The 21,263-nt window shown below is 42.0% G+C and overlaps 1 protein-coding gene across 3 annotated transcripts in view; it reads left to right on the top strand.

Annotated features, from left to right (window-relative positions):
- Window positions 1-21,263, top strand: part of LOC124151360 (coiled-coil domain-containing protein 158-like) — a 58,602-nt gene that overhangs the window by 2,208 nt on the left and 35,131 nt on the right. For 2 of the 3 annotated variants that reach the window (XM_048384725.1, XM_048384723.1), the window contains exons 2-12: window positions 2,276-2,313; window positions 3,550-3,632; window positions 4,705-4,887; window positions 7,815-7,884; window positions 9,772-9,881; window positions 11,140-11,467; window positions 15,777-15,853; window positions 17,353-17,385; window positions 17,759-17,869; window positions 18,149-18,263; window positions 19,999-20,121. In XM_048384725.1, coding sequence (XP_048240682.1) covers window positions 2,276-2,313; window positions 3,550-3,632; window positions 4,705-4,887; window positions 7,815-7,884; window positions 9,772-9,881; window positions 11,140-11,467; window positions 15,777-15,853; window positions 17,353-17,385; window positions 17,759-17,869; window positions 18,149-18,263; window positions 19,999-20,121 — 1,271 coding nt within the window. The remainder of the gene's footprint in view (window positions 1-2,275; window positions 2,314-3,549; window positions 3,633-4,704; window positions 4,888-7,814; window positions 7,885-9,771; window positions 9,882-11,139; window positions 11,468-15,776; window positions 15,854-17,352; window positions 17,386-17,758; window positions 17,870-18,148; window positions 18,264-19,998; window positions 20,122-21,263) is intronic. The other variant, XM_048384724.1, reaches the window with a different exon arrangement.

The following is a 21,263-nucleotide window of genomic DNA, read 5'->3' as shown; positions in this document are numbered from 1 at the left end:
ACACAAGAGATATGCCATGCCAGTCAGATGGAAAGGCACCAATTATTAAGCTCTCTGTTCCCACTGTTGCATTTTGGAATTACAGAAACATTTTGAAGGTACATGTATTTGGCAAGTGTATAACATTAAACACATGTTAAAAATCGCTATTTGAAATCACCCGATTAACCAAGCATTAAAGCATATTGTGATACGTATCGTGGAAAAAATTAATCACAATTTACCGATATACTGGTAATACCACGCACCCTTACTTTCCAGTTGTATTTGTAGTGCTGTGATCATTTTGTGAGTTATAAGCGCTGTTTAAGATGGCAGAGGGAAGTGCTATTACAAACCAGAAAGTTATTTTGTGTCCACTGCAACCATATCTGAATTTCAATCTATCTGTGTTATCAGTAATAAGGTAATAATTTCATCAGGTGTGGCATTTAGTAATGTTGAATAATTGCGTAATTTTGTTGTTTTTCTGAGTGGTTGTTGTCAGAACGATGCTAAACAATGCATATGGAATCCCGTTAATGCACGTTTTTATACCCATTCTTGGGTAGTGAAATGCATGGGGCTTGCATAAAAGTCAACTTTTGCATGGAATGCATGCTTTTCTGTAGCAGTTGCATTTTTGTGACTTGATTCCATACATGTACTACAAAGTACAATATTGAAAACCAAACTTTACTTGTTTGATAAATATACTAAAATATTGGTGTCACAGGAACTTTTGTTGTTGAGTATATTACAAGAAGCATGCACAAGAAATAGATAAAAAAGATATTTTTCAAGTAACCAACCTAACTCATGAAAAGCAAGCATGACAGTGGGTATTTCAGATCAGGATAATCTGGTAATGTACACACAATTCCTATTTTAGATGGCACTACACGGTGTGTAAGTAGACACCCTGTTTTGTATACTCCTCATGTGCTTGTCTTGTGTGTCAATCAATCAATCAATCTTTATTGTATGAAAGGCCATTGGCCCATATACACATACAGATAAACAATATCATTTACAGCTGTACAGCGCATTATATAATTATTGGATAACTAATATGATGCTTGACATGTAATAGAGGTATTGTAATAACAGTGGTAATAACCACAGTGGCAGCAGTAGTAGTATAAAATACAAAAGGAATACAAAAGGAATGGAATGGAAATATGAAGTTTTACGTCGCAAAGGCTTTCAGCCATAGCACGACGTTCAATACAAAAGGATCTATCAGTAATATACTCATCATGTCATGACAATTTGACAATTTAAATGTATATGCATTTCTAGTAGAAACAAACAGACAAAAATGAAATGTAGATACTCCTGATCTAGATGCGAAAGTTTCAAGACAACTAATTATTTCTGGACATATCGGATTTACTATGTAATTTACTACGCACTCGTAGACTTTGATAGATGTATTGTAATATCTTAGTTAATTTGTTGACTAGGGATACCATTAAAAGATAATATTTTTTGTTCATGGAATAGTGGTTCTTAGTGATATCAGGCATATATTTCAATCTTAGGTTGTCGTAAATTGGACATACATGTATAAACAAAAAGTGTAATTCGTTTTCAATATGGTTTTCGCAGACTGGACAAAAACGCAATCCTTAGGAATAGAGGAGAAGCGACCCCTGTTGCACATCAAATCATTTAACCCTAGCCTAATTTAATAAATGTGTCTCTAATTTTTCTCTCTGTTACCATGGTTACAGTATGCAGGTAAACCTCTGGTGTTAGACAATATTTAAAGGTTTTATAGACATCATAGCGTGTACTGTTATCTAGTGACGACCTCCAGTTTTGAGTAAACATATCAATTGCTACCTGCTTAAAAGAGCTAAGAAAATACATTTTGTCTCCAATGCTTTGATTAAGCCAAACATATCCAAATCCGTGAGAGAAGAGTAAATGCTTTATGTTTGAATAATGTGTCTGAGAAACCATGTTGAGATTCCATCTTGTCCATGTGTCAGTATAAATATCAAATGTAGTGACAGTTGTGATGGTAACAGCGTTAGAAATTGGCACAAGTCCTATAGTCCTTGCCAAACTGCCCAATAGTAATGGTACCATGAGCACTAGTAGAAATTTGCCATTTTTGTGTGTTTTACTCTATGTTATCATTATAAGGACCAGTGGAATGAAACTGTTAGTTTCTTATGCTGTGGTAATCAGTAGCAACAGGCATACGGTAATCAACACTTCAGAAGATGAACAAGGATTAGTGTGTTCTAGTCATGCTGAGGATGTAACATGAGTTCTGACTTTTCAGGAAATTTGAGTATGGACGCAACAGATACAAGTTTCGAGGTGAGTCCGGCTTCCTTCCAGGACTACCAGTAACTATACGCTAAATACAGAGCTCCAGATAAGCTATTGGTGTTGTGGGTATTTTACCCATGCATTTTAAAATCATTGGGTATCAGTAATTCTATCTGCGTATTCAAATTTCTGTTACCCACTAGTTTTTACGCATGTGGGTATTTAAGTTAAATATTTAAAAACACTATTCATCTAGTCCCTGCAAACTGGTGTCGTGTGGGTTCGAGAGCTTTATAGGACTAAAAAATACCACGATACTTCCACAAGAAAGTGTGATGGCAAATGATCATGATGTGACTGTCATCGTGGAGTTTGGCAAGGTTGACGGAATGCCAACTTATAATTTCAAAATAAGTTGCTCATCTGCTAATCGAATACGCAGGGTTACTTCACAATATTTTGATGATACGCACAAGTTTTATTTTTGTAGCGTATCTGTAATGTTCGTTGCGTATTTGATACGCTTGGATTATATTTTACTGCGTATTTCTGCATTTCTGATGCGTATTTCAAGCAGATACGCAGCTTATCTGGAGCTCTGTAAATAGTTGACTACAGATTGCGTCCATTGCCAGTTGTCCGAAGCCTAAGTCCAGGAAAATCCTGTTTGATCAACATGATCAAGTAATCTCAGCTAATATAGTCCATATTGTAGAACTAAAATGTACTGAGAATAGTGCTGAGAGTGTGGAGCCATGTTTGGGCTTGTAGACTTAAAAGTTCTGGGCCGCATAGACTTTATCTGACAGGACTATCGTGGACAAGTCCAGATTACTGCTCCTTGCACTGCTGTCCATGCCACAGTCATCATGTCTGTCCCTGGTTGTGGTTTGTGACACAGCATGGTGACAGAGACATCCACAGCAGTAATGCATAGGAACTTTGTGCTGTGACCCTGCTGGAGACAAATGGCATGAGACATTTTCATGATTTAACAACTTTAGATAAGACACTATATCCTTACGATGTGTGTGTCACTGTATATGTACCGATTGTTAAAAGAGTGCATTTTGTTTTGCACGTCTCATAGGCCATTTATTGGCTGCATGGTAGTTAAATTGTTCATTTACACGTTTTTATTTTACCTGTAATTATGACAGTATATAAGTTACAATGATCAATTAAAAATAAATTAGGAAGCTTGGTTAGTAGTTCCTGTGAAAGGATGTGTTCAGCATGTCAAGAAGAAGAACAATAATTGTGTTGTGAAACCCGTTTTTTCAGACGGTCAAGTCTGTAGTTCCTCCTGCATCCCTTGCATCCCTTGTCGACATCTCATCGGAACAGAAGACCATCTCAGACCTCAGGTACACCATTCATATGTAGACGCAGTTGCACTTTCAGAAACAGTATGATTTCACAATCCCTCATTCCTGGGAGTGGAGATTTTTTTTACAAGACATTTAGAGTCATAATTTAAACGTGATGGAATTACCACAAGACTCAATTATACTTGAACATGTTCACTCAGCCTATTGAAAACAATATGTTTATGTAAATTTCAATCTCTCTCCCTTCCCTTCCTCCCCACCATCCCCTTTCTGACATCTTCTCGAGGCAAAGAGTTAACTGACTATAAAAGTCTAGTTTCCACCCTTGCCAAACTAGACTGATTATGGAGTTACGATTTGGCTGGACTAATGAGTCTATGCATAGTCCAATCAAAATTGCGCAATGAAATTGAAATCCGGTTCGTAAACCGTCGTGCAGATTTCGGTCAATTGCAGGATTTACAAAACATGTGCACCACCAACTCGTTGTCAACAGATATTTTCAAAATCTTTTCATGTTTTTAACATGTATTTAATCTTTTGTTAATCAAGCTGCTTGCGTGATTTGATTCACTTCGGGATGTACGACCCGTTTTATCACAATATAGATATTGATTATCATTCAGATTGTCTTGACTTTTGTTTGAAGCAAAGGCAAGTGATACAAGAGGTGGAATTTGATTGGCCCATAAGAGAGGCATAGAAGGGACATAATTCGTAATAGCCAGTGGTGGCGCTACGATCGAGCCCAGGAATTCCAGCCGAGTTCGGCAAGGGTGGAAACTGGGCTTTTATGGTTAGTTAACTCCCTTTGCCTCAGGAAGCTGCTTTCTGACAGAGGTAGAATAAGCTCTGATGGAGCAGGCATCTGATATGGAATCAGTGATGTTTCTGCCGTCTACCTGAAAAATTATATCTATATATTTATATGCCTGACTAAGTTCGATATTGACTGTTTTTGCCAGGGCGCAGCTGGAGTAGTTAGTGGTTAGTGTTAAGTTGCTGACTATTCCTTGACTTAGTAGCCAGGGTGACTGTTGTTGCCAGGACACAGTTGTAGCAGTTAGTGTTACACTGCTGACTCAGTAACCATGGTGACTGTTGCCAGGGTGCAGCTGGAGCAGCAACGGAAGGAGACTGACCGGTTGCAGTCACAGCTGCTAACGGACCTCCCTCCCAGCCACAGCTTCACCAGTGTTCCGTCCAGCCCCTCCAAGTCAGCCTTTTCCACACTGCCACAAACACCGGAACTCTCCACCTCCAGGAACAGAGCCTTCGAGTTTGTTCCACCGTACGTTCCACACTCGTCTCTCACAGGTTCCAATTCATAGATACTAGCACTAAGATCATTGATGATTGTAGGTCTGTGCTGGGGTACGGAGTTAGATGGTCTTGGTAACTTGGTGATAAAAGAATATTTTAGGTCTGTGCTGGGGCAGGGAGTTATGATGGTCTTGCTAACTTGGTGATAAAAGAATATTTTAGGTCTGTGCTGGGGCAGGGAGTAATGATGGTCTTGCTAACTTGGTGATAAAAGAATATTTTAGGTCTGTGCTGGGGTAGGGAGTAATGATGGTAAGTAAGTAATATAAGAATATTGTTTGACTGTGCTGGGGTACGGAGTTATGATACTCTTAGTAACTTAGTGATATAAGAACATTGTAGGTCTGTGCTGGGGTACAGAGTTACGATGGTCTTAGTAACTTAGTGATATGAGAACATTGTAGGTCTGTGCTGGGGTACAGTGTTACGATGGTCTTAGTAACTTAGTGATATGAGAACATTGTAGGTCTGTGCTGGGGTACGGAGTTATCAGTAGAGGACATAACGTGTACGTGAGACGGGTCTCCCAACCAAGAGGGGGGTCACTCGTATGCGTGACTGTCTCAGTGGACCATGGATTTCTGCATGTTGCACAGATATGGTTGCTTTGTGAATGTGACCCTGGAATATAACTTGTAACTTGCAACTTGTACAGTCATCTAGAGGACTTGCACATTAACAGGAGAGCTTGTATGTTTCATTACCTTCTTAATTTGGCTTGAAAGAAATTTTTATATTTCCTTATTGTTTTGTTTCACCACTTAAACATTTGAAATTGATTTTTTGCCATGAAATATGTATATATGTTTGTCACTGCATTCAGTTATACCCTGTGGGACATGAGCTGTTTCATATGTATTGTGTAGGTCTCATCTAGAATGAGGTCTGGGGGAATCTTGAGTGGGACATGGGCTGTTTGACATGTACTTCCTGACTTGTGTTGTGTAGGTCTAAGACCTTGACATGTACTCCCTGACTTGTGTTGTGTAGGTCTAAGACCTTGACATGTACTTCCTGACTTGTGTTGTGTAGGTCTAAGACCTTGACATGTACTTCCTGACTTGTGAATGTAGGTCTCATCTAGGATGAGGTCTGGGGGAATCTTGAGTGGGACATGGGCTGTTTGACATGTACTCCCTGACTTGTGTTGTGTAGGTCTAAGACCTTGACATGTACTTCCTTGAGTGGGACATGGGCTGTTTGACATGTACTTCCTGACTTGTGTTGTGTAGGTCTAAGACCTTGACATGTACTCCCTGACTTGTGTTGTGTAGGTCTAAGACCTTGACATGTACTTCCTGACTTGTGTTGTGTAGGTCTAAGACCTTGACATGTACTTCCTGACTTGTGAATGTAGGTCTCATCTAGGATGAGGTCTGGGGGAATCTTGAGTGGGACATGGGCTGTTTGACATGTACTCCCTGACTTGTGTTGTGTAGGTCTAAGACCTTGACATGTACTTCCTGACTTGTGTTGTGTAGGTCTAAGACCTTGACATGTACTCCCTGACTTGTGTTGTGCAGGTCTAAGACCTTGACATGTACTCCCTGACTTGTGTTGTGTAGGTCTAAGACCTTGACATGTACTTCCTGACTTGTGTTGTGTAGGTCTAAGACCTTGACATGTACTTCCTGACTTGTGTTGTGTAGGTCTAAGACCTTGACATGTACTCCCTGACTTGTGTTGTGCAGGTCTAAGACCTTGACATGTACTCCCTGACTTGTGTTGTGTAGGTCTAAGACCTTGACATGTACTCCCTGACTTGTGTTGTGTAGGTCTCATCTAGGATGAGGTCTGAAGGAATCTTGAGTGGGACATGGGCTGTTTGACATGTACTTCCTGACTTGTGTTGTGTAGGTCTAAGACCTTGACATGTACTTCCTGACTTGTGTTGTGTAGGTCTAAGACCTTGACATGTACTTCCTGACTTGTGTTGTGTAGGTCTAAGACCTTGACATATACTTCCTGACTTGTGTTGTGTAGGTCTCATCTAGGATGAGGTCTGAAGGAATCTTGAGTGGGACATGGGCTGTTTGACATGTACTTCCTGACTTGTGTTGTGTAGGTCTAAGACCTTGACATATACTTCCTGACTTGTGTTGTGTAGGTCTAAGACCTTGACATGTACTTCCTGACTTGTGTTGTGTAGGTCTAAGACCTTGACATGTACTCCCTGACTTGTGTTGTGTAGGTCTAAGACCTTGACATGTACTCCCTGACTTGTGTTGTGTAGGTCTCATCTAGGATGAGGTCTGAAGGAATCTTGAGTGGGACATGGGCTGTTTGACATGTACTTCCTGACTTGTGTTGTGTAGGTCTAAGACCTTGACATGTACTTCCTGACTTGTGTTGTGTAGGTCTAAGACCTTGACATGTACTTCCTGACTTGTGTTGTGTAGGTCTAAGACCTTGACATATACTTCCTGACTTGTGTTGTGTAGGTCTCATCTAGGATGAGGTCTGAAGGAATCTTGAGTGGGACATGGGCTGTTTGACATGTACTTCCTGACTTGTGTTGTGTAGGTCTAAGACCTTGACATATACTTCCTGACTTGTGTTGTGTAGGTCTCATCTAGGATGAGCTCTGAAGGAATCTTGACTGGGACATGGGCTGTTTGACATGTACTTCCTGACTTGTGTTGTGTAGGTCTAAGACCTTGACATATACTTCCTGACTTGTGTTGTGTAGGTCTCATCTAGGATGAGCTCTGAAGGAATCTTGACTGGGACATGGGCTGTTTGACATGTACTTCCTGACTTGTGTTGTGTAGGTCTAAGACCTTGACATATACTTCCTGACTTGTGTTGTGTAGGTCTCATCTAGGATGAGGTCTGGGGGAATCTTGACTGGGACATGGGCTGTTTGACATGTACTTCCTGACTTGTGTTGTGCAGGTCTCATCTAGAACGCGCTCTGAAGGAGTCCCAGGAACAAGTGTCTGACCTGAGGAAGAGGCTGCAGGAGGTGAGGCTTCACGTTGCAGGTCATACGGAAATTTATTTTTAATTCTGTCTGATTGATGATCCTTGCTTGAAATCTTAATTCTCCACTAGATAGGCTGGCACAAATTGATATAATAACCAATATGCATCATGAACGGAAAGACTGTCAGTCTCAGAAATGACCTTGTAATGTTTCAGACACTCATTATACAAACTGTTTTTGACATTGTCCTCCCTTGTTTCCTAGATGTAGGTTATCTGTGAATGACAGCCATTAACATGGTTAATACTTTCTACATATACAGTTACGGTTTCTTACTCCTCTGTATAGGGGGCTCGGGTGGCCCAGTGGTCTGTGCTGAGTTGCGTCCCTTGGGCACGCCAGAAACCTATGATTGTGGGTTCGAATCCCGCTTCGCTCGGATTATGTTTCTAGGTTTGTCAGCACCATACCCGTGCTCATGGGTTTCACCAAAGTGGTAAACGTCTGAGACCTGCATCCCTTGGGGCTTTCCTCCCACATTAAGCTGACATGCCGTGATATAACTGGAATACTAGAGGCGTTAAACCCAACTCACTCACTCACTCACTCACTCACTACTCCTCTACGTAGCCCTAGACATCCTGTTACCGGAGTAAATCAGCACCCAATCACAGGAAGCAACTGTTAACATGATGAACACTGTACCCATCCACCCCTACCCATAAATCACAGCCACAGCCATGGACATACATAAGGGTCTTTCAGAGGCTCAAGTAGTTATGTGTATGGACACATTCCTATGAGAAGCACAGGCCGACCAAGTAGCTCTGTGTAGCAAGTCATTGGAGGGGTAACCTCTAGCAGGGGCTCCTATATCACTGGAATGTGTGTGATGTAGGTGGTAGCATGTCCTAGTGGTCGGGTAATCCATTGTCTTGGTTTGTTGACACAGGATCATGATAAAAGCCATTAGGGATTAGGTTGATAAGGGATATTACGGCAGGTGAAAGTGAAGTAAGGCTTTGTTATTGCATGTATGTGGGTGGTGTAATTTAAACCATGATCAACATGATCAACAATGACTTGAGGACGACTTCATTTCTTTATTTTGTTTTAGGCAAGACTGTTCTTGTGTACAAAAATTGCAAAGTTAAAATAAAAATTAAATGCTGTTTTATTTTGAATGTGCATTTTATGACCATTTCTAAGTTATGATTATGGGAATCTTGGGACAATTCATTTGGCTTGTTAACAGGTAAGCATGCTCTTGTTCAGATGGCATGCTCTTCGTTTAGCACAAGTAAGCTAAAGCAATGTGCTGCGTGTGATTTAGAATATGCGTATTACCATGAATTTGGAAAATACTCAATTCTGATTGGTTAATCAGAGGTATCAAATCACAATAACCACCTCTTACTGAAACAGGTGATTGCATTGGCTGCATCACTCCGGAAGCTAATATTCATGAAATACTTACTTCTCAATTATTGTCGATAGACATTTTGAAACAATGACATGTATTATACATGTATTATAAGTTACAAGAAGCGGTGTTGTGTTTACTGTAATTTTCAATGTATGTGTGGCAGGATAGATTTAGGGACAAAGAGAGCTTGAAATTTGGCGCTTTTCTGTATCTGACCGTGACATTATCTCTTTTCCATCACAATGAGCAGTGGGAGGTGGTATTAGAATTTAACCTTCCAAGGCTTGTTAAACTTTCTTGAGTGTGAACTTAAGTTTGTCTTACAAAGTATCTTTGCTTTACACTGCCAGTGACTGTAACATATGCAGTTAGGCATAATGATGGAAACAATGTTTGAGCATAGATAGCACCTTAGTTTGTTGAAAGGCTGTGTTGGCCTTTCCTTAATTGAGATTGACACTCACTAACAACATTGGATTTGATATTGATTTTCTCTGCAGGGTAGTGACATGACTGAAAGCCAAAAACGCCAGTTCCGTGTCAACATCGAGGAGCTGAAGTCCAAACTCCATGAGACGATTGTGAACCGAGACACAATACTGGAACTCAGGTAGCACATGTTGACAGTGTACAAACAATGTAGCTAGCTGTGTGTCTGCTGCACACAGGCAGGGAGACTTCCATCATTTGTCTACTGCTGGGGGGGCACGGGTGGCCCAGTCGTCTAAGGTGCCGCGATTCACTGTGCAGAGTTGCGTCCCTTGGGCACGCCAGAAACCTATGATTGTGGGTACGAATCCCGGTTCACCCCGATTATGTTTCTAGGTATGTCAGCACCATACCCGTGCCTGTGGGTTTCACCAAAGTGTCTTATTTGTGGTAGTTTGACGATTCTAGGTCAACAATAGTTCTCACGATTACTTGTGCTGGAGCCTTGACGGTGACTAAGGAAATTGTTCCATGTAAAAAAAATATCCAGCAATAGCGATCAGCTGCACTGAAATGCTACGCTTATGGTTATTAATATTTTAATATGTATAGTAAAAGCTGCAACTAAAATAACACACTGTTGGAATATATTTTTCCTCAGAATAAAATAGTTTTGGATACAATTTTTCCCAGTTAATGCATCAAATACTCTAAAGTCATATTATCGGGTAAGTTTTAACCGAATTACCGGGAGATTCCAACAAAATGTGTGTACAGCTGATTACTGTTTCCAGCTTAGTTTACGAGAAAATACACAAGGTACCGGTAACCTTATTCTCTGCATGTTAAATAATGCATGTTAAATAATTTAAACGTAAATTAACATGTCTGGTGATTTTATATCTCAAATTTCAAATTTGTACTGACCAAGTTTCTTATCACCCGTACCTTTACCTGAATTCACTGAAAGGGTGCGGTGTAATTCTTTTCTACGCATAATATGCTCCAAATTGTTTTGCCAAAATACTGAATCCCCTAGAGGGTGATGCGCATTATACTTGGGTGCGCACTATACTCTAGAAAATATGGTAATATCTAACAATGAGAAGTATTTGTCACAACTTGTATTCCCGTTAGTTTTCAGCATGTAACAAATGTCACTTGTAGTGTAGTCACTGCTGGTCATAAGAGGCGATCAAATGGTCAGGCTCCGTGACTTGGTTGATGGTGTGTCATGTTAACCTGATGGAAGGAATGTTAACCTGATGGCAGGAATCGTTGCTCAAAATAGTGAAGACTAATTACTGACAGCTGTCTTATGACTGGAACACAAAAACCCACACCCACCAACTCACATCCACACACACCCACACACATAAACATTTTGCAGCATGCAACAAATGTGGCTTGTGTTGTGGAAGTTTGGTCTGTGCTTGCAGACAGAAGGAGGCAGCGAGCCAAGAGGGTGTCATCGCCAAGCTCAAGTCCTCTCTCCAGCAACAGCATGAACGCAACAAGCAGCAGGAGGCCTCCCTCTCGGATGCCAAGAAGAAGCTGGAGGCTGTCACCCACACCAGCAACATCGCCGACACTGCCATCACTCAGATCCAGACACTACTGGCTGAGAGGGAGAAGTGTCGGGGCAAGCCGTTCTTTGAGTCCAACTTCGTGTCCAGCCAGGGCCCGGCCATGTTGATCCACACCCTGGAGAGATGTCTGCAGGACCTGGATACGGAGCTGGATACAAAACGGAGCAAGGTTATTGAGGTATGGGACACTACTGTCCACTGATATGTTACTGAGGTATGGGTGCTTTATTTGCCTTACCCTGCTAAGTGTTGTATGTCTGGTTAACTGTTGTATATACGTATTGTGCTGGTGCTGCAGTACTCCCTGGTTACTGTTGTATATCCATGTTGTGCAGGTGCTGTGTTACATCCTGGTTAACTGTTGTATATCCTCGATTGTGCAGGTGCTGCATTACACCCTGGTTAACTGTTGTATATCCGTGTTATGCAGGTGCTGTGTTACATCCTGGTTAACTGTTCTATATCCGCGATTGTGCAGGTGCTGCATTACACCCTGGTTAACTGGTGTATATCTGTGTTGTGCAGGTGCTGTGTTACACCCTGGTTAACTGTTGTATATCCGTGTTGTGCAGGTGCTGCATTACACCCTGGTTAACTGTTGTATATCTGTGTTGTGCAGGTGCTGCATTACACCCTGGTTAACTGGTGTATATCTGTGTTGTGCAGGTGCTGCATTACACCCTGGTTAACTGTTGTATATCTGTGTTGTGCAGGTGCTGCATTACACCCTGGTTAACTGTTGTATATCTGTGTTGTGCAGGTGCTGCATTACACCCTGGTTAACTGTTGTATATCCGTGTTGTGCAGGTGCTGTGTTACACCCTGGTTAACTGTTGTATATCTGTGTTGTGCAGGTGCTGCATTACACCCTGGTTAACTGTTGTATATCTGTGTTGTGCAGGTGCTGTGTTACTCCCTGGTTAACTGTTGTATATCTGTGTTGTGCAGGTGCTGCATTACACCCTGGTTAACTGTTGTATATCCGTGTTGTGCAGGTGCTGTGTTACACCCTGGTTAACTGTTGTATATCTGTGTTGTGCAGGTGCTGCATTACACCCTGGTTAACTGTTGTATATCCGTGTTGTGCAGGTGCTGTGTTACTCCCTGGTTAACTGTTGTATATCTGTGTTGTGCAGGTGCTGCATTACACCCTGGTTAACTGTTGTATATCCGTGTTGTGCAGGTGCTGTGTTGCTGTGTTACACCCTGGTTAACTGTTGTATATCTGTGTTGTGCAGGTGCTGTGTTACACCCTGGTTAACTGTTGTATATCTGTGTTGTGCAGGTGCTGTGTTACACCCTGGTTAACTGTTGTATATCTGTGATGTGCAGGTGCTGTGTAACACCCTGGTTAACTGTTGTATATCTGTGTTGTGCAGGTGCTGCATTACACCCTGGTTAACTGTTGTATATCCGTGTTGTGCAGGTGCTGTGTTACTCCCTGGTTAACTGTTGTATATCTGTGTTGTGCAGGTGCTGCATTACACCCTGGTTAACTGTTGTATATCCGTGTTGTGCAGGTGCTGTGTTACACCCTGGTTAACTGTTGTATATCTGTGTTGTGCAGGTGCTGCATTACACCCTGGTTAACTGTTGTATATCCGTGTTGTGCAGGTGCTGTGTTACTCCCTGGTTAACTGTTGTATATCTGTGTTGTGCAGGTGCTGCATTACACCCTGGTTAACTGTTGTATATCCGTGTTGTGCAGGTGCTGTGTTGCTGTGTTACACCCTGGCTAACTGTTGTATATCTGTGTTGTGCAGGTGCTGCATTACACCCTGGTTAACTGTTGTATATCTGTGTTGTGCAGGTGCTGTGTTACACCCTGGTTAACTGTTGTATATCTGTGATGTGCAGGTGCTGCATTACACCCTGGTTAACTGGTGTATATCTGTGTTGTGCAGGTGCTGTGTTACACCCTGGTTAACTGTTGTATATCTGTGTTGTGCAGGTGCTGTGTTACACCCTGGTTAACTGTTGTATATCCGTGTTGTGCAGGTGCTGTGTTACTCCCTGGTTAACTGTTGTATATCTGTGTTGTGCAGGTGCTGCATTACACCCTGGTTAACTGTTGTATATCCGTGTTGTGCAGGTGCTGTGTTACACCCTGGTTAACTGTTGTATATCTGTGTTGTGCAGGTGCTGCATTACACCCTGGTTAACTGTTGTATATCCGTGTTGTGCAGGTGCTGTGTTACACCCTGGTTAACTGTTGTATATCTGTGTTGTGCAGGTGCTGTGTTACACCCTGGTTAACTGTTGTATATCTGTGTTGTGCAGGTGCTGCAATAATCCCTGGTTAACTGTTGTATATCTGTGTTGTGCAGGTGCTGCATTACACCCTGGTTAACTGTTGTATATCCGTGTTGTGCTTGTGCTGTGTTACACCCTGGTTAACTGTTGTATATCTGTGATGTGCAGGTGCTGCATTACACCCTGGTTAACTGTTGTATATCCGTGTTGTGCAGGTGCTGTGTTACACCCTGGTTAACTGTTGTATATCTGTGTTGTGCAGGTGCTGTGTTACACCCTGGTTAACTGTTGTATATCTGTGTTGTGCAGGTGCTGCAATACTCCCTGGTTAACTGTTGTATATCTGTGTTGTGCAGGTGCTGTGTTACACCCTGGTTAACTGTTGTATATCCGTGTTGTGCAGGTGCTGCATTACACCCTGGTTAACTGTTGTATATCTGTGTTGTGCAGGTGCTGTGTTACACCCTGGTTAACTGTTGTATATCTGTGTTGTGCAGGTGCTGCATTACACCCTGGTTAACTGTTGTATATCCGTGTTGTGCTTGTGCTGTGTTACACCCTGGTTAACTGTTGTATATCTGTGATGTGCAGGTGCTGCATTACACCCTGGTTAACTGTTGTATATCCGTGTTGTGCAGGTGCTGTGTTACACCCTGGTTAACTGTTGTATATCTGTGTTGTGCAGGTGCTGTGTTACACCCTGGTTAACTGTTGTATATCTGTGTTGTGCAGGTGCTGCAATACTCCCTGGTTAACTGTTGTATAGCTGTGTTGTGCAGGTGCTGCATTACACCCTGGTTAACTGTTGTATATCCGTGTTGTGCTTGTGCTGTGTTACACCCTGGTTAACTGTTGTATATCTGTGATGTGCAGGTGCTGCATTACACCCTGGTTAACTGTTGTATATCCGTGTTGTGCAGGTGCTGTGTTACACCCTGGTTAACTGTTGTATATCTGTGTTGTGCAGGTGCTGTGTTACACCCTGGTTAACTGTTGTATATCTGTGTTGTGCAGGTGCTGCAATACTCCCTGGTTAACTGTTGTATATCTGTGTTGTGCAGGTGCTGCATTACACCCTGGTTAACTGTTGTATATCCGTGTTGTGCTTGTGCTGTGTTACACCCTGGTTAACTGTTGTATATCTGTGATGTGCAGGTGCTGCATTACACCCCGGTTAACTGTTGTATGTCCGTGTTGTGCTTGTGCTGTGTTACACCCTGGTTAACTGTTGTATATCTGTGATGTGCAGGTGCTGCATTACACCCTGGTTAACTGTTGTATATCTGTGATGTGCAGGTGCTGCATTACACCCTGGGTAACTGTTGTATATCCGTGTTGTGCAGGTGCTGCATTACACCCTGGTTAACTGTTGTATATCTGTGTTGTGCTGGTTCTGTGTTACACCCTAGTTAACTGTTGTATATCTGTGTTGTGCTGGTGCTGTGTTACACCCTGGTTAACTGTTGTATATCCATGTTATGCAGGGGATGTGTTACACCCTGGTTAACTGTTTTATATCCGTGTTATGCAGGGGATGTGTTACACCCTGGTTAACTGTTGTATATCCATGTTATGCAGGGGATGTGTTACACCCTGGGTAACTGTTGTATATCTGTGTTGTGCTGGTGCTGTGTTACACCCTGGTTAACTGTTGTATATCTGTGTTATGCAGGGGATGTGTTACACCCTGGGTAACTGTTGTATATCCATGTTATGCAGGGGATGTGTTACACCCTGGGTAACTGTTGTATATCTGTGTTATGCAGGTGCTGTCTTACACCCTGGGTAACTGTTGTATATCTGTGTTATGCAGGGGATGTGTTACACCCTGGGTAACTGTTGTATATCCATGTTATGCAGGGGATGTGTTACACCCTGGTTAACTGTTGTATATCTGTGTTATGCAGGGGATGTGTTACACCCTGGGTAACTGTTGTATATCTGTGTTATGCAGGGGATGTGTTACACCCTGGGTAACTGTTGTATATCTGTGTTGTACTGGTGCTGTGTTACACCCTGGGTAACTGTTGTATATCTGTGTTATGCAGGGGATGTGTTACACCCTGGGTAACTGTTGTATATCCATGTTATGCAGGGGATGTGTTACACCCTGGGTAACTGTTGTATATCCGTGTTATGCAGGGGATGTGTTACACCCTGGTTAACTGTTGTATATCCATGTTATGCAGGGGATGTGTTACACCCTGGGTAACTGTTGTATATCTGTGTTGCAGCTCCAGCAGGACCTGGATAGAGCTCAGTCAGTGTCTTCCCAGAAAGTACAAACTCTTGCCAAAGACTATCATGAGAAGTAAGTGTCCATGTATAAAGTAATGTATAACTGTCACCTAACCCTGACTCATACGAACTGTTTACCTCTTCTTATTCCTGATAGGTAGTGGAAACTTCCTGTGCTGTGTTCTCGGATAACAGAAAACATCTCATCCAAATGCACCCGTCACACGCAGGTGCACACGAACCACATGACAAACCCGTCTGATACAGCACAAGAGGTTTCTACTACCTAAGCAATTAGTATGAGTCAGGATTAGTATACATGATTCCTTTCCTCTTAAAAATATCTTATGTTGCATGTATTGCACAAGACCGCCTCCGTGGTCTGGTGGTAGAGCGTCTGCCTGGAGAGCATCTGCCTGGAGAGCGGAAGGTTGGGGTTCGGTCCCCGGCCTTGTCATACCAAAAGATGTTAGAAGATGGCACTTCGTGTTGGTGCTCGGCATTAAGGGGCTAAAACAAGGACTGGTTGGCTAAGTCAGTGCACTGGGTCTGAGTGGGGTATTCATGTTAAACTGTCATATCTCAGTGGGCTAGCACTATAAATCGGCATCAGTATGGACTAGTACAAGCAGCCACACATGTGCACACTCCCGTGCATGCACGTCGCTATGTAAGTGCAGTAATCTTGAATGTTAAACCACATTTTAACAATGATCATACATAAACTACCACATCGGTAATCTGGTCTCAATCTCATTAATATCAGATCTTAGCTGTCGTTACTGCCAAACAAAGATCGGAGGGCATCTATCCCATTACAGGTCACGTCACTAACTTGAAGAAGTCAACATTTGCCAATCAGAAAACAGTATTTTTTAGCGTTACGGCATTCATATGGCACACAAACTGGTGACATCCAACCAGGCTATGCTTTGAATGTCCGTGCATGTATGGTAGAACTTACTGGCAATGGAGAGTCTCTTCCGTTTCGAAGTTTGGTCTCACTGAAGCAAGAGATAGATGTTGATGTCTTAGGTAATCAGTTGCAAACCCTGTAAATGTCGTTCAGAATACCCCGTGTTAACCTTTTCAAGGTTCAATGCATGTTTAGAAAACACATTCGGACTGTTTAGCGACGCTCTGATTGGTCAGATGAAAGGTCCGTAATGGGAGAGCTCAGATCTTGGTTCTGTGATAGAATAGGTTCCTAGCAACCCTAGGTGGCCTTTAGAGGTGACCAAATGGATCGGGTGATCACCCTCGATGTCTTGGTTGATGGCATATCGTCTTTCCCCAATCGTGTGCATCGTTGCTCTCAATATCAATCACGGTGTCGAGTCCAGATTTGATTATTTTACATGCGCCACCTAACAGCTGGAATATTGCTAAGTGCAGCATTAAATGACAATCAACATCGAATCCTATATAAGGTGATAAAGAACATTGTATCAAAATTAAAAGATATTCTTTTACACCAGATCCGTAACATGTCAGGTTTGAATCAGGTGCTGGTATTGATGTTCGAAAACTACACAAATCACAAATGCATGTATTTTTTTCTTTTTTTGTCAGTTTGCAAAGAGAATCAGAAGATGCTTTAAAAAGGTAACTAAATATTGCCATGTTTAGGTCATTTTGAACTGTTCCCTTGTTTTTTTCGAGTGAGGAGCAGGGTTTTAAGTGACGACCAAAGGATGCACAGTAATATTCATTGTACCTGCTGCTCATCAAGGGCAGTTATGGGCGTCTGTCATTTCATCCATCAATCATGACCACTGTCCACATTATTATTAATTCATTCTAAAGTAATTATCAAAACATACAGTACACTACACCATTTCATTACTTTACAGGACCCTCACGTTGCCTGCAGGAACTCTCAAAATAAATTATTGGGGTCCCCACTTTTGTAAGTCAAGGTAAAATCCTGGAGGATTGATATCCTTGTGTTACCTAAACATAGGCTGTTTTCTGTCAGAGTGGCCCAGATGACATCAGAGCATGAGCTGCAGCTTGAGGCCGCCAATGAGAGAGCCACCAACGCCCGCAAACAGGCCGCATCCCTGCAGAACCAGCTCCAAGTACTTCAGTAAGTCTTGTCAGTCTTCTCAGAGACCTATGTTTATGTCTGATGACAAGATATTTGTGTCTGATAGCAAGATATTTGATGACCAGATGTTTGTGTCTGATGGCGAGATATTAGCATCAGATGGCTAGATGACTTCTTCAAGTGGCTGGTATGGTGAACAAAGGAGACAGCTCTATGGATATGCAACACTTTATTACAATGAGTGCAAAGTTTCAGAGTAGATACTGACACTGCTATGAAGCAAGTGATGCGATGGCTGGATGTTTGTGTGTCCTTCAGGAGCCAGTATGACCAGCAGATGAAGCTGAAGGACGACCTCATCACGGACCTCGAGACCAAGGTACAGCGGCTGAAGGAGGACCAGTCTGATGACCGGAGCAAGTGGCAGGAGAGGGTAACTGTCCACAGCAACTTCATATTTTACTCCTGTTTCTTCCAAACGTGCAGATTTCATGGTAACATCTTCTCAAAACCAACATCCTCCACTTCTCAGGCTCAGTAAACTGTGTGTGAAGTCGTTTATGGTTTAAAGGAGGTAACTCTGAGCAATACTTGAGGAGATCATAAATTTGTACTGAATAGATTTGTCTTACAGCTGTTTCTAGTTTTGATCCAAGTCAGCTGTGAAGTAACTGATCATCATTATCTGTTTATGTTGATGCTGTTGAAACTATAGCATTGTACATGGTATAGCTTGTGGACCAAGTTGCTGGTGTTTTGTCCATAATGAGAATTACTGTATTAATACGTGTTTCCAATTAGTACTTAGACCTGTGTTTATTGTCATCAGAGCTAGGTATCCACTGAACCAAGGCATGATAAACTGACCCTTTGTCCCAGAATTTCAGTACTGTATTTTTAAAGGAATTCCACATTAGGCAGAATGTACTTTATGATAAGTTAACATTGTCTTAGTGGGACCATGCACTTGGTCCAGTATTGAGTCTGACGTACACAGTTTCCAGTGTTTCAGTTTAACCATCTCTGGTCAAGTCAACATTGATTTAAGAATTGATCTCAATATATTTTTGCGTTTATGGAGGTAGATAAGTAAGAAATGTCCTCACCATTGTTATGTTTTTACCTCCATAAACGCAAATATATATTGGATTTAATTCTTATCAATGAATAAGTTAACAATACTTACTTCTCTCTTTAATCAATTACACATAAAACCACTGTAGACAGCAATAGGAAATCAGTGATACCTTTCAGAGCAGACCCATGAAGATCCGGGGTAGATAAGTCTTCAGCAACCCATGCCTGCTGTAAAAAGCAATTATGTATGACCAACAGGATTTGGTGGTCAGGCTCGCTGTCTTAGTTGATGCATGTCATCATATCCCAATTGCATAGATCGATGGTCGTGATGTCAATCACTGGATTGTCTGGTCCAGATTTGATTATTTATGGACCGACGTCATACAGCTGGAATATTGCGAGTGCAGGGTTAAACAACAAACAAACAAACAAACAAACATACCAACAATTAAGTACAATATTCATTGATGCAACACAAGCCTCGGCCACACTATTATCAGGGGCGGTCGGGTAGCCTAGTGGTTAAAGCGTTCGCTTGTCACGCCGAAGACCCCGGTTCGATTCCTGACTTGGGTACAATGTGTGAAGCCCATTTCTGGTGTCCCCCGCCGTGATATTGCTGGAATATTGCTAAATGCGGCGTAAAACCATACTCACTCACTCACTCACTCACTCACACTATTATCAGGAAACAGAAGTCCACTGGTGGGCGTGGCTTAATTTCTTTTTGGTTTCTGGAAGCGTAAGCAGCTTGGTTAGCTAATCAAATGACATGGAATCGCATGCAATTTGTTTAGTTCAATTTAGTCTGATGTGCTTTCAAATAAATAGTTTTAATTAATTATTCCTCAAATCAGCAACAGTGCAAGGGTACTCAGAAGCAGAAGGAGTTTTAGTTCAAGCAGAACAGTTTACATTATGAAGGAATTTTGTCAGGAATTCATTTTATCATGTTTATAGTACTCTTTACATGACAACATACTAGGAATAATAATAGGTATAATAGTAGGTATTTCAGTTGATACATGTACAGTTTAAACAAAGACACAGGATCAGACATGTAACCATGGTAACCTGTGTCCTGCCAGAGAGACGCCCTGGAGCACAGCCTGGACAAAGTGCAGAGAGACCTCAGTGTGATGAGAGCTGACCGAGAGGAGACCGGCAGGAAATGTGGTGCCATGGAAACGCATATACACGACTTCCAGGTAGTGAGTTATTCCTAGACTATCTTATGCAGGTGTACCATGGTTGAGAGGGTAGCATTTTAGAAGCAAGGGATTCCCTTACTGATGGGTTATGACCAGGACTGCTGAGCTTTGATGCTTAATGCGACTGCCGTCTTCTAAGTGGAATGACCCAATGCTGAAAGGTGAAATGGGCTTAACGTCGCGTCCGAGAATATTGCACTTAAATAGCAACTTGTCCAGACTGATGCCGATCTACAATGCTAGCTCACTGAGATACCATGCCGCAGTGTAACATGAATACCCCTCTCAGACACAGTATACTAACTCCGAGCCGACCAGTCCTTGTTTTAGCCCCTTAATGTCGAGTGCCAGACATGGTAGCAACACAAGTACCATCTTTTAACGTCTTTTGGTATGACGCGGCTGGGGATGGAACCCTGGACCTTCTGCTCTCTGGGCGGACACTCTACTACTAGACCACAGAGGCGGCCAATGTTGAAATGTTGAAAGGGGAACCTGTATGTGATGACGCTCCTCATCTGGTAGGTGAGCGGATGTGGTTCCAGTCAAGTGAAATACTTATCAGTTTGTCAAGATTTACATCATGTTTAGTGGGTTTTTTTCCAGATTTTGTTCCAAAATTTATTTAACTTTTACAGAAATGAATAAGAAATCGATAGATATAGAAGTTTAAAAAATTGGTGCCATATACAATGATTCATTAATTTTGCTTTGAGAAACGTGTATTGCCATATTGTGCATTTGACTTTTTTTTATATTGCATTGGATTGAAAATGTCTGCTGGTGTGCTTGCGTAATCACTGCTCAATGGTATCTCAGTCAATCAAGTTCCGATAGTGAAACTGTGCACCAAGAATCATAGAGTCAGACATGAAGATGCATCTTTTTTGGTATATGTCTTAAGTTATTCCCATTATATGATATGTCGCATATTTCAATCAATGGGGTTGTTGCAGAAGCATTTCTAGACTATAGCGTCACTGACTTACAATTGAATGTTGCTGCATATTGATATTCTTAAAACAAGTAATGTGTGGATTAGGGATGGTTATGAAGAAATGCAGCTTATTAGAAGTGTGTGGCGGAAGGGCTGTGTGTCGAGGCTGGAGACGGAGCGTGTGTGTCTGTGTGTGCGTGTCTAT

This window comes from Haliotis rufescens, unplaced genomic scaffold (genome assembly GCF_023055435.1).
Source record: "Haliotis rufescens isolate VD_foot unplaced genomic scaffold, xgHalRufe1.0.p SCAF_50, whole genome shotgun sequence".
NCBI lineage: Eukaryota > Metazoa > Mollusca > Gastropoda > Lepetellida > Haliotidae > Haliotis > Haliotis rufescens.
The sequence above is the reverse complement of the archived record's forward strand: the minus strand, read 5'-3'. Positions and strand labels throughout refer to the sequence as shown.